At 36.2% G+C, this 12,223-nt stretch overlaps 1 protein-coding gene across 1 annotated transcript in view; it reads right to left on the reverse strand.

Moving 5' to 3' along the window:
- Window positions 1-10,702, reverse strand: part of GALNTL6 (polypeptide N-acetylgalactosaminyltransferase-like 6) — a 320,798-nt gene extending 310,096 nt beyond the window's left edge. Inside the window, exons 1-2 of the mRNA XM_009330734.1 lie at window positions 10,571-10,702; window positions 9,838-9,947 (exon numbers count right to left, since the gene is read on the reverse strand). Of these exons, the coding sequence (XP_009329009.1) occupies window positions 9,838-9,947; window positions 10,571-10,702 (242 nt within the window). The remainder of the gene's footprint in view (window positions 1-9,837; window positions 9,948-10,570) is intronic.
- Window positions 10,703-12,223: the final 1,521 nt, after the last annotated feature.

The raw sequence follows: 12,223 nt of genomic DNA on the forward strand, positions 1-12,223 counted from the left end.
CTAAAGTTTAGTTTCCCTTCTTTTTCACTTACTTCCAGGCAGCAACTCTATTAAACCCCCAAGTATTACACATTAAATACATTCACCAACATCAGCACTTCATCACTAATAATGATGTGAATCTACTGACAGATCTTCACCACTGTACAGAATGGGTAATAATATACTTGGGACTATCACAAGTTAATTGGCAGATGGCATCTGCTTCTTGTTGTTTTCTTTAAATTTTGTTTTTGCTTTGGCTTGTTTGTTTCTTTCTTTCTATTTAAAATGGTGTAAGCATTGAGATCCAACATTCAAATACAAGGGGAGAAGGTACTAGAGAGGAGTGTTGGTCTGTTAAGGATTTGACACCACGCTTCCCCCCACAGATGAAAATATAGAGAAAGATGAAAGACTAGCAACTTTAATAATTTTTGTAACAGAGCACTTCTTGAAATCTGGACATTAGTTTCAAGCTAGAATATGTATCATTGGTTTACAGTGTAGTCATAGACATTTCTTGCCAAGTTACTGGAAATACAATTTTCTTTCTGCCTGTCATGGTAAAAATCAACATGCCAATGCCCAGTACAGAAGGGTACACTGAAGATAATTTTCAGTGCTCTAATTAATGAGTCAAAGGGATGCATTATGAACTCTGTTCCCCCTTCCTTGGCCTCTCTGGTAGTCCTTAAAAATTAGCTTACCAATTACTTTTAAGTGGTATCACTGATAAGTTTTCAAAGGCGGGGGGAAGGCAGGGAAGAACAGGGGAAGAATCTAGTTAACTTCAACCACAAGAAGTGCCTCAAATCTTTGCTGTGAGTACTGAGACCACAGAGTCATTGTGCTTTAAAAAGGAAGCTTGACTCTGACTTACAGCCACACATAACTCCTTTTTACATATAGATTTAAGTAGCAAGAGTTAGTTCTACCACGTGCATGGCTTTCTGATAGAGACAAATGCTGTACAGCCACAGCCTTACACTTCCTGGCTTCTTCTGCAGCAGTGTAATATTAGGTTGTAACTTGAGATCCAGTGGGAGTGTGTACTAACCCCAAATCACCACTTAAATAATACTGTGAGATGCCATTTCACAATCTGAGGAAGCAAGTTTGTAGTCGTTCAGGGAAAAGCTTCAGCACTTGTGAAAAAAACCCCAAAACAAACCATATTTTTTTCTAGATATCAGGGTTTAAACTTCTAGAGGAGGCATCACTGAAAAATCTCTCTTTCCAAATCAATATTTGAGAGTATAATACCCTTATTTGTGCTTGGCACCTGGCTCCCAACTGATCTCACTCTTTTCAATAGGACATCCAGACCATTAAGCTTGAGTAAGAGTGGTGGAATCAGATCATAGTCTGGAGCGCTTTGTATCTAGAGAGCAAATGTGGTTTAATATGTGAAACACTTTATGTAACTGCAGTAGACTGTAACCATCTTTTTCATATTATATATCCTTTATATGCCATCTCCTTGACAAGCAATGATTAACATTACATTTTAGAATTTTTTAATCATGTCCGACTTGCATTAAGATAAACTGATGAACATTTTTCCCTTTTACAAAACAATACATTGTAAACTGCATGAAGCATATTCATGATTAATGCTATGAGCAATTAGGTTATGACTGTTTATTGAGACCTTGGCTACCACTACATTTCCAATTATATTGCAAGTTCTCAAATTCTTTCTAAAGGAATTGCAACTTCAGAGGCCTAAATTAAATTTACTAAATTTGTTTAATATATAACGCTGACAGAATTCCCAGTGTATAATCTCATCTGAAATATGGGATAAGTAAATCAATATTTTAGTATACGCTTCTTTCCCTGCACAGCTTTGATTATATTTATCTGCATAAGTATCACAGAACCAATTTTTCCATAACCAATAGGGAATTACATTTAAAGTTGCTATCTGTATGATGCTGTCTCATATCTTCTAGAGGCACTCTGGCACTAGGCTTTGCTTTGACAAGTTCTTCTGAATTTAAGAATGGGCACTGTTCAAAATGATAAGGATTAACCACGGAAGTTCGGGGAAATTATTCTACTGCACTTTATTCTCAAAAATTCTTGAACAGAAGTGATGGAAAAAAACCCAACACCTGTGCACAATATCTTTAGGTCACATAGAAGCTGACTCTCAGGTGTTCACTACTTTTTATTGCTGTACAACAGCACTCGATTCTTTTGCCTCTTTTTAACACTCCACCCCAAGAATACAGAGTTTCATTTCATTTCCATTTTCATCACAAACATATACAGTTCACTTCTTTTTCAATGTCTCTGTTTAGTTTGTTTATAGAACTAATCTGTATGAATGTTTGTTTGTAGAACTATAGAACATACTCTCTGTTTGTTTATACAACTAATCTTCATGAAATGCCTGCACTGAGGCATGTAAAGGTCAAGGTCTTTAAAATCCCCTTCCGGTCAAGATAACATTTTGAAGAAGCAGAAAGGTAGTAAAGACTATACTGAATGTAGGAAAGGATTAAAACCTTCATTCCTTCCCTCTACTTAAGGCTTCCACGTGCTATTTAAACATACAAATAGGAGGAACAAAGACTGCAAATGGCTTGATAACTGCTGGGAAAACCACTGGGTGATACAGTACATTCTAAAAGTTTTTTCCTCTGAGATCTTATTAGCAGACAGAAGCAAAACGGCTCAACAGTCAAACATCAAAGTATTGACAGCCACATCTTAGAAGTCACTTTATCAATTCCTTAACCAATTTCTTTTGAAGACAAAGGTTTTTTTATAAATTTCTATTTAGTGCTACAAACATAGCTCCTTACCTGTTACCATTCTCTCAGAAATTTGCTTTCAATTACACTGAATTTTCAATACCCCTCATAGAACATAATCATTTCAGCACACACACGTAAGCAAAAATATCTCCAAACCATTATTTAAAAAAAAAAGACAGTCCTTTAAAGTCCTTTAAAGAACAGTCCTTTGAAATGTTTCCTTTCCAAACCAATGTGAAACAGAAATTGAAAACCAAAAAACACTACAGAACTTGCAGTATGCAATCTTTCTACATCACTTTATAGGTTATTAATTTCATTAATAGAATTGATAAAAAAATTTTCAGAAATTAAACCTTATTTTTTGTTTTCCATGAGTTCTGCTCAGTTGGAAAGTTTCCATTTTTCTGTTCCTCCAGTTCCCCTTCTGCAGTATTTTACAACGGGAAAACTATCACTTGTAGTTGGAAATAGCTTTTCATGATCAGAAATAGCACCATTTTTAAATATAAACATTCAATCTGTACTTTTTTAAAAGCCCAAGAATTACACATTTAAATCCTTCCTCTTATCTGAGAAGCGTAGTAATTCATCGTTACTGCTATTACTCGTAATTGATGAGCACATACAGCTGAGAATTTCTTGAGGGAAATAGATACAATAACTTTCAGAAATGGAGTAACGATGACATTGACTGATTCTCTAGGACTCTTAGTCTCTCTACTCAGGACATAAAGCTAGAGGTGGAATCAACAGAATTCCTTCCCGTGGATGCTTTTGAATTACTAACTTAGCCTTCATGGCTCTCTCCTGTGAACCTCACCCCTCGTGGGAGCATTCAGGGATCTCAGACTCCTAGTTCTGCACAGAAAACCTGGAAAATCAGTGGCCACTGGTGCCACAACAATTGCCATGCTCCTGAAATGAAGATCTTGATAGACATGTCCTCAGAGCCCTCCCAGACAACCGAAGGGAAGTAGGGAAATCTCTGATGAAATGAAGAAACTTGTCAAGTCAGTAGCTGGTAAATGGCAGTATCAGGGGCTTCAGCATCCAGGATCTCTATATCCAGAGATGCAGGCAGACTTATACTGCCCTGATACAATCAGTGTTGCTGTAACTGGACTGATACGCATACCAATAGCTACCTACGTTATTACTACACAAACTGCGTTTACACAGGGTGCACTCACAACTCTGAACGGCAATGCAAGAACGCTCTTCTGATATACATAAGACATTGTTTACAACTTGCCGAAACAAAAATGATGACAGATGTAAGATTTGCATTTGTTTATAGTTCTCATATTTTTTAATGCAAATTAAGCATATTCTGCATCAAGGCATGGCATCAGTTGTATTCCTAGAGGAAACTAAATTAATAGAAACAACTCTTACTTTAAATGCTGATTTCTTGTAAAAAAGATGGCATGACATATCAGCTCCAGTAAGTCAGTTTCTCTGATTAGCTGATTCTGTTCCAGCCCCCTCCATTGTAATATCTGATTGACTTAATGGGTTACTTCAGGAAGTGGAAACAAGTAAACTTCTATTTTTTTCTTCCTAAAGTATCTATCAGAACTGTTTAGTCAAGAAGGGTTTTTTGGTTTTTTCGTTCATTCGCTTGTTTTTTTAAGGTAAACTTCTGCATTTCTTTTTCTGTATTTCAGTCACTGGTTTTGAGGTAATGGCAGAATAATATTCAGAGAAAAACAGAAGTGATTGGGATGACTGAATGAAATAATTTTCATTTCACTATGTCTATTCTGTACTGATGAGCAGTATATTTAATATAAGTCATTAAATGTTCCTTTCTGCTTTTGCGTAAATCAGGGCTTGGTTAACTGTCAACTAATTGGCTATCTTCCCTGTTGTACCAACAGTATAGCAATTAGTACTTCTGCAACCCAACAGCACATTCCCTCTATTAGCTTCTTGCATTCATGTATCAAAATTAACCAACTAAAATTCTTAGAACTGTTTCCCAAGTTTTATTTCCACTCAGAGAGATTGAAAATATTGAAACTGCATTAAAAACTTGTGAAAGAAAAATAAGCTGCAAATAGAACAGCAAATTAACTGGTATTAGAGAAGTAGTTCTGGTGCTTTTCCTAACTCGTAATAAAAAAGCAAGACTAAACATCATAGCATACAAAAAATATACAATTAACCTGTCAAAATCATTCTATCATAGTGGTCAGAGAACTATGAAGATTCCAGACAGAATTAGAAACTTTAAATATGGAATACCTACAATGACAATAGGTATAGGATGACAAATCTGGCTATATGAAAGGTTATTTATCAAAGTATCTGAAAAGAACAAGAAATGCATTTCTTAAATGAACAGTGTATCCAGGTGCAGTCGTTCCTTCCAATAACAGAGGGAACAGGCACCGGTTAGTCAGTTTATACGTACATTTAAAATAGGGGTGCTCTTTGGTGAGCCTTTTAAAGAACATAAATCAAAGCATAAAATCCAGCACAAATGTCTTCAATACTGTGTCTCAGCGTGATTGGGTTTTTTCTTGGTTTTGTTGGCAAGTTTTTTGTTGGGTTTTTTTTTGTTTGGTTTTTTTAAAGACCAACCTTCAGCAATACAAATAAGTATGGGGAAACTTCTCAAGCATAACAGACTCATCTCTCAATCACCTGGACCAATACCATCGCTGTGTCTCACCTGGCTGCCCTGTGAGTTTCCAAAATTCTGTACAGGCAAGGTAAGCAACAGGAACACATGAATAACTGATTTCCTATTTTCTAGACAAAGAAAAAAAAATTGGGGATTTAAAAATCACTAATTTAAAAAAAAAAAAACCTCCATTTGGGGAATTTAAAAACAATCAAGTACCAAGATAAAGCATCATTTTCAAATAAAAATTGGGATGTCTTAATTGGAAAACATCAACACTAAACATCATGATGCTTCCAATGTAATGTTCTTTTTCAGCAAAGATCCCTACGTAATTTCCTTAAGAAAGGTTGGGCATTCCATCTACATTGGCTGACTAAATAACACTTCTACCAGGATCATGTAAATTAATTTCTTTTCATATCTATCTAGGACCACTTTAGTCTTTTTATTCATGGCAGAAAATACATCACAAGTAACCTGCAGATCCCCAAGTCATTTCATCTTTGCAAGAAAATGACCTATCTGGGATGGCCTGAATTATCTGTTTCACTGACCTTGCATTTGACGACTAAGAAATCACTTATTAAATTGTAACCACTTGTGCCAGTATTGCAGCATCATTTCTGGAGATGAAGGAATCACTCACATGGCAACTATACCTGAAGATCTGTCAGTGGGGAATTTTTAACCCACCTGTGTGTCCAGTTAACTTCAGAAAATGCAAGCTGTTGATTCTAGAGTTGGGTTGTTGGGGTTTTTTTCTTTCCTAAATCAAAATGACACATGGTTTGAAGGTAGAGAGGAAAATTCAAGCAGACTGGATGATAATTTCCTTTCAGTGGTGGCTGTACAGTAGGTATTCTGTCACACAAGATACAGCTGGGCATAGGTGTAGGAGCCGATTGCTGTTCTGTGCATCTGTGTAACAGTATCAGTAAGACCATGGCAATATCTCAGAGAAACCTGTGCATAGCCCACTGGACCTTGCTGTGATAAGCAAAACTGATAGCAATGCAGTCCCACATCACATGTTAATTTACAGATTTTTACTACATTAGAGAAAAAATATGGCTGCTGGACAAATTAGCTGTTAAGGAATTACGACTCCAAAAACTGCTTTGCATTTTCTCCACCAGTAAGAAACAATATCCTACAACATTCTTAACAGAGCCAGAAAGTGTTATCTCTTTCCAAGAAACTGAGTCACAGAGAAAATGAAATACCTGTGAGAAAACTGGAAACTATACTTAAATTATATTACAGACTCCCAGACTGCTGCCTTAACTACAGGCCATACCACCTGTGATACCTTACATTGGTGTACCTCCTTGAGGAGCTCATTTCTTTCTGTAATATCATTAGCAGTGGAGTAGAATACAGACACACACACCCCCGCACACACCCACCCAGTAAGAGTACATTGCTTTTGTGTTGAGAACAGAGTAACAATCCACAAGGGCACTAAAAAAAGACAATCTGATGTCCAAGTCTAGATGTAATCTTACGCACATTTGAATTGCCTGGACTTGGCTATGTGAAACAGCTTCAGATGTGCTTCTCCTATTCTTAACACACAAGATATGTATTCTCCAAAAGTAAGCACCTTATCCCAACAAATACCCACCATGAATACATATCACAGGTCTTTAGATTACATGTGTAGCTACCAGTTAATGTGTCTTCTGCTGTAAAACTGATATCCTACAGTGGGACTCTAAGCTATCAAAGAATGTTAAATAAAAACTATGCGCGGCACAAGTTCGCACCAGACAGATTCAGACCCTCACTGATGTAACAGTGGCAGTAAGCAGCAGCTACGGTGTGATTGCATCTGTACCATCCTTTGTTTTCTCAGGTGGGAAGCCTACAAGGTTGTTTTCCACTCAAAAAGACTTCAGCAAATAATTCCAGCTGAAGGGAACTGACTTTGGAAGGATCTATACCATGAACAAATTCCATATAAGTGAGAAGTTGAAAAAGTAGTACCAGTTATTGAAGCCTCTCTCTCTGCAAGAGTCTTTGAATATTAATTTGGTTTGGCTACATCAGGAGCTTATACATGCAAAGCCTTGCCACTCCATTATTCACTTCAGTCCTTCTCAAGTACTATCATCATGCTAACAGAATGTGAACTAATGGTAGAAACACCATAAACATACATTTGAACCTCAGGTGGTCCCACAAAACTGAAAGTAACATGAGCTCACTTCAGCGTTTGTATGCAAGATCATTTGTAATTTTAGAGGCGAAAAAGATGAGCTAGAACACTTGAAATAAATAGAAATAGTACCATTTTTCTGCATATCTTGCAAATGGCTTTTCTCTTTAGCTTTAAAATAACTGAATGATTTCCACTGAGGAGAGACCACTCAAATTCAGAAACATTGGTTTTAATTTGGTGGAATAAAAGGGGAAAAAAATATTTGGTCTTGAAACAGAAAACTAGCCATAGTTAGCACCTCTCCATAGTTAGATTTATGAAATTCACATTCCCAGTGCTTACGAAATTGTAAGCTTTAGAGATAAACAGCTAAACTGAATTCAAAAAAGACGTTCTTCTTTTCTGTGTAACGAGCATTGACTGCCTTTTCTGAAATGTCCTCAGAAGCCCTTTCACTGGTGTTATTTTCATATCTTCAGTTTGATTTTTAACTAAAAGTTGATTTCAGCTTTATTTTGTTTTGTTATTAGGGACAGAAATGATATAGTATGTCCCAAAAGAGTGCACTGAGATACTTTAGCTTTGCATTTGTATTACTATATTGTGATTTTCAAAGAAAAGAATCATTAAAAGTTAATTTAATCTAATGAATAATAATGACAGATAGAAATCATTAAAAAAGATTTCTTAAACGGTCAAACAGCAAACGCTACCACAGGGAAGCCAAGAAAAGCATAAATAAGTCAGAATATTTTAGGTTAATGTGTCATTATTATTACTAAGAATAGACGCTTACTGGAAAAAATATTCACATATGAGGGCGTTCTAGTACAGTTATAACGTTAGGAGCTACATAACATGTTTTGTTTATTTCTTAGTTGACTCCATGCAATGGCTTGCATTACATTGGTAATGCTATAGCTATCCATGAGATAATAACAAGTATTACTGTTTATTTTCCAAAACATATGGGGTCCACATTACATGCTCAGGAATCAAAAGTACATTGCCAAAGCATCAGTGCACATCCCTCAAAAAGGTCCATTCTAACTAGATAACATGTGATACTCCCTCCGTACGTGCATGTTTCTACATAAATGCTGCTTCTACTTTGTACATTCTCTCTTAGACATTTGTCATTTTACACTTAGCAGTTTGGAATACAATTAACATTGATCTGACAACTCCTAAGATGCCTAGAATAACCTCATCCCCCTCCCCACCTTTTTTTCTCCTAAGCACATGTGGGAGGGAAGGATAATTTTTTTAGTTAGTGATCAAAAAGATTCAAAAGAGAAAGGGAAAAACGGTTTATAAAATTAACCTACACTTGAAATATTTTACTGGTTCAGGCCTCTGCAAAATTAAGTACTTACTGAGTCTTATGAATCTGTCAAATGGATTCAGTTATAGAGGTATTTGGGGAGAGGTGTTGGCTGTCTTCTGACAGTGGGATCAAGACAGCATAATTTATTCTATAATAGTAGATTGGCCTTTGTAAAATAATGGCTTTCAGACACTGATCAAGGTGCAATTCAACTGCTGTTTCCCTTCCTTCCTTTTAATTTAATTCCTCTTATGTTGAATAGTTGTAAATTATATTATAAAAGAAAGATTCAAATCTGAACATGCTCTGATGACAGAAAGAGGAACACAAACCTTTCTTTGTGCATATGGCATTCAGCACGTGAAGGTACATTATAATTACATTACTCACTGTAACAAAGTGTCCTTCAGTGTATCTGCAAATACAATTTGCTCCCATTTTCAAATAATTTTAGACTGCCAGAATAAAGTGAAGTAGCTTTAGCAACACTAAAGAATTCGAGTTCAACAATGATAAAAGGGTCAAAGTTTGTTCCTAATATAACCTTGGATGCTCTTGACAGTTACAGGTACTGAGCGCAGATTTTACCCACTATTTAAGGACAACTCAGCTTCCGTAGTAACATATGTCCCTTTAAAAACCAACACTTTTGCTTATATTTGGTCACAGTATAACAACCGATTTCAACCTGGAAAATATTTTGTTAATAATATTTTTGCCCATTTCTTTGTACAATCATTATATAGCTATTAGCATGAAACACATTATTTTTATTTTCACTTGGCTATTTTCAGAGATAAGGTATTTGTGCTTGGTCTGACCCCTCAGTTCAGAACATTATGTCCTTGTGACATGCTGCAATCAAAAAAAGTCTGTTAGGAATAATTTTTAGCTGACTTAAAAGAAAAAATAACCATATGGAGAAGGAATGAATAAAACACTTAAATTTGCTCTGAACTTATGTATACCTGAACGCATAGCATCTTTTTGAATGCTTTCATAATCATGCCAGTCCTTCCTTTTCAAGCCATCAGTCCAGGTAAAGAGCTGTCCATCTCCCAGCCCCAATGGAAGTGTCTGTGAAAACAGTAAACATACAAACAAATAAATACATACATACATATACGGTTTGCATTATTACAGAAGAACACTTACAATATGGCACAAGCAAATAAAACATGCAGTTTATCCAATGCAAATATTGAAACTTTACTGTGGTAAATGAAGCTATTTTTCTAAATAGTGTGAGAAAAACATGAATTTAGTTCTTGACAAACAATTAATTGAAGTATGTCGAACAACTCGTGCTTAACATTTCTCTTTCCAGCAGTGTCCTGCTATGACTGCTTGGCAAAAAGCTCATGGAAGTTAAATGGTCCACTAAAACGGAACAGGTTTCAAAAATGCCTCATCCTTCAACTCATGAAGTACCTGGATTTTTTCCTTAAACTATCACTTGTGCAAAATTGGAGTTATAGTTACTCAGCACCTTCCAATATTCCCCTTTAATTTTGGGTTTTTTTTTTTTTTTTTAACAGGTAATGATGAATAATTGCTATTCACATAAGGCCAGGCTCACTGCATCAGAGGCACAGAGCAAAGAGACCCTCAAAGCACTTTCAAATCCTGTAGATCTTTCTTCATGGTAAGAGATAAGGGGAAGAAAACAAACCAACCCACCCCCCAAAAAAATACCCAACAAAAAACTCCCAGGCAACACGCAGCCGGTAAGTTGACTTCCCCTTTCCAGGCTCCAAATTCTTGGGTAAAGCTAAGAACGACTTTTCGCTTCTAAGCAGATTTATCTTTCTAGAGCTTTTCTTTTTCCTCATTCTTTCTACCAAGTGCTGGTATTTTATAAAAAATAAAATAGAAAAGTACCATTAGAAGTACAGTAGAAGTACACAAAATTTAGATCTGTAGAAAGTAGTACAAAGCTGCAGAAGGTTTCAAATAAAGTTAGCCTTTTTCTAAATGCTTAATTTAGAAAAAATGTGGTAAAAGAAGTGGAGAAAATTTTGATAAGTAAAGATGATGATCTACCGTATCTGTGCTGAAGAAAGTGAGGAAGCGATTCATTGCTGCTTAGGAGTAACATGAAAACTCTAGTTCCATTAATTCTAGGTTTGAACCAGTAAGTTGTCCAGAATGAACGGCATATGTATAACGCATGTTACAAATGTTGTTATCAAAGGGTATGTAAAAACACACTTGAAAAGCAGTTCTGGGGAAGCAACACGTGATCAGCCTTCTACTAGGAAATATTCAAAGCTCTACAAAAATCTTGTGCATATGTAATAGCGATGCTCTGAACTTCATGTATTAAGTACATAAACCCAACGAACATTGGACCGACCCATCTTCTCTTACCAATTTAACACCTCTGGCAGCACAAAACTGGATGATACTCAGTGGCTTCAAGTGAAATTGTCCCAGCATTTTCAGTTAGGGTTTCTCTTTTTAGGACAGACAAATGTTTGCCAAGCTACATGATGTGGACCTGGTAGCTAAGCCATCCTTAAAACTGGGGTTCGAAGGCTTTCAGAGTTGTAAGCAAGAAGTGAGGAATGCCAGGCATGGCTGGTTACCTTCGAGCAAAGGATGCTAGAAATCCCGGCTGACAAAGATCCATGCAGAAAACCTCTGCTTTGGGTCAGCTGATACTTCTGTGAATGTTGGATATTCAGGGCAAGGTGGTGTGAGCTCAGTACTCTCCAATAAATCCTGGAGTTACTGAGAAAAATCCATCACAATCTGCTAGCATGACCTGCATTTTTTAGTTTTGATATTAAAGGTAACTTACGTTACATATCACCAAAATGCAATCCAGCCTGTGTTTATTCTTGTATTACAACTTTTGCAGACATATTCCAAGAAAACACTCTGCTATCATGTTTTAATATAATACAAGTCAGAGGGCCACACCTGGAAGAAATGAAGAAGAACTGAAGATATCCTGATAAAACTATTTCATGTTATCAAAATATCTAACTTTTCATGTCCTTGAAATGAACTCATTAATTTCAATAATTCTTGAGTTCAAATAATGCTAATGTTCTAATAGTAATATTAAATAGCTTGGTTTTTAGTCAGAAGCGTGAGGTAGAACATGAGCTGCAACAGAGTAAACCATGATTCTTGAGCCCAAATTCCTAAAATCATCCACTCTGAAGCACTAACTGGCTCTTTAGAAGTCAGGCCCAGACAGATTGGCTTCAATTAAACTTCTATCCCTTGTCAATATGGGTACAGCTGATGTGAACCACTTGGTCCCAAAAAGACTGTCAAAACTATCAAAAGCAGGATAAACTTTACTTTTGTGACCCTTTATTCCTGTGCTGGTTTCTTTCCCA

Source organism: Pygoscelis adeliae, unplaced genomic scaffold, assembly GCF_000699105.1.
Source record: "Pygoscelis adeliae isolate BGI_AS28 unplaced genomic scaffold, ASM69910v1 Scaffold167, whole genome shotgun sequence".
NCBI lineage: Eukaryota > Metazoa > Chordata > Aves > Sphenisciformes > Spheniscidae > Pygoscelis > Pygoscelis adeliae.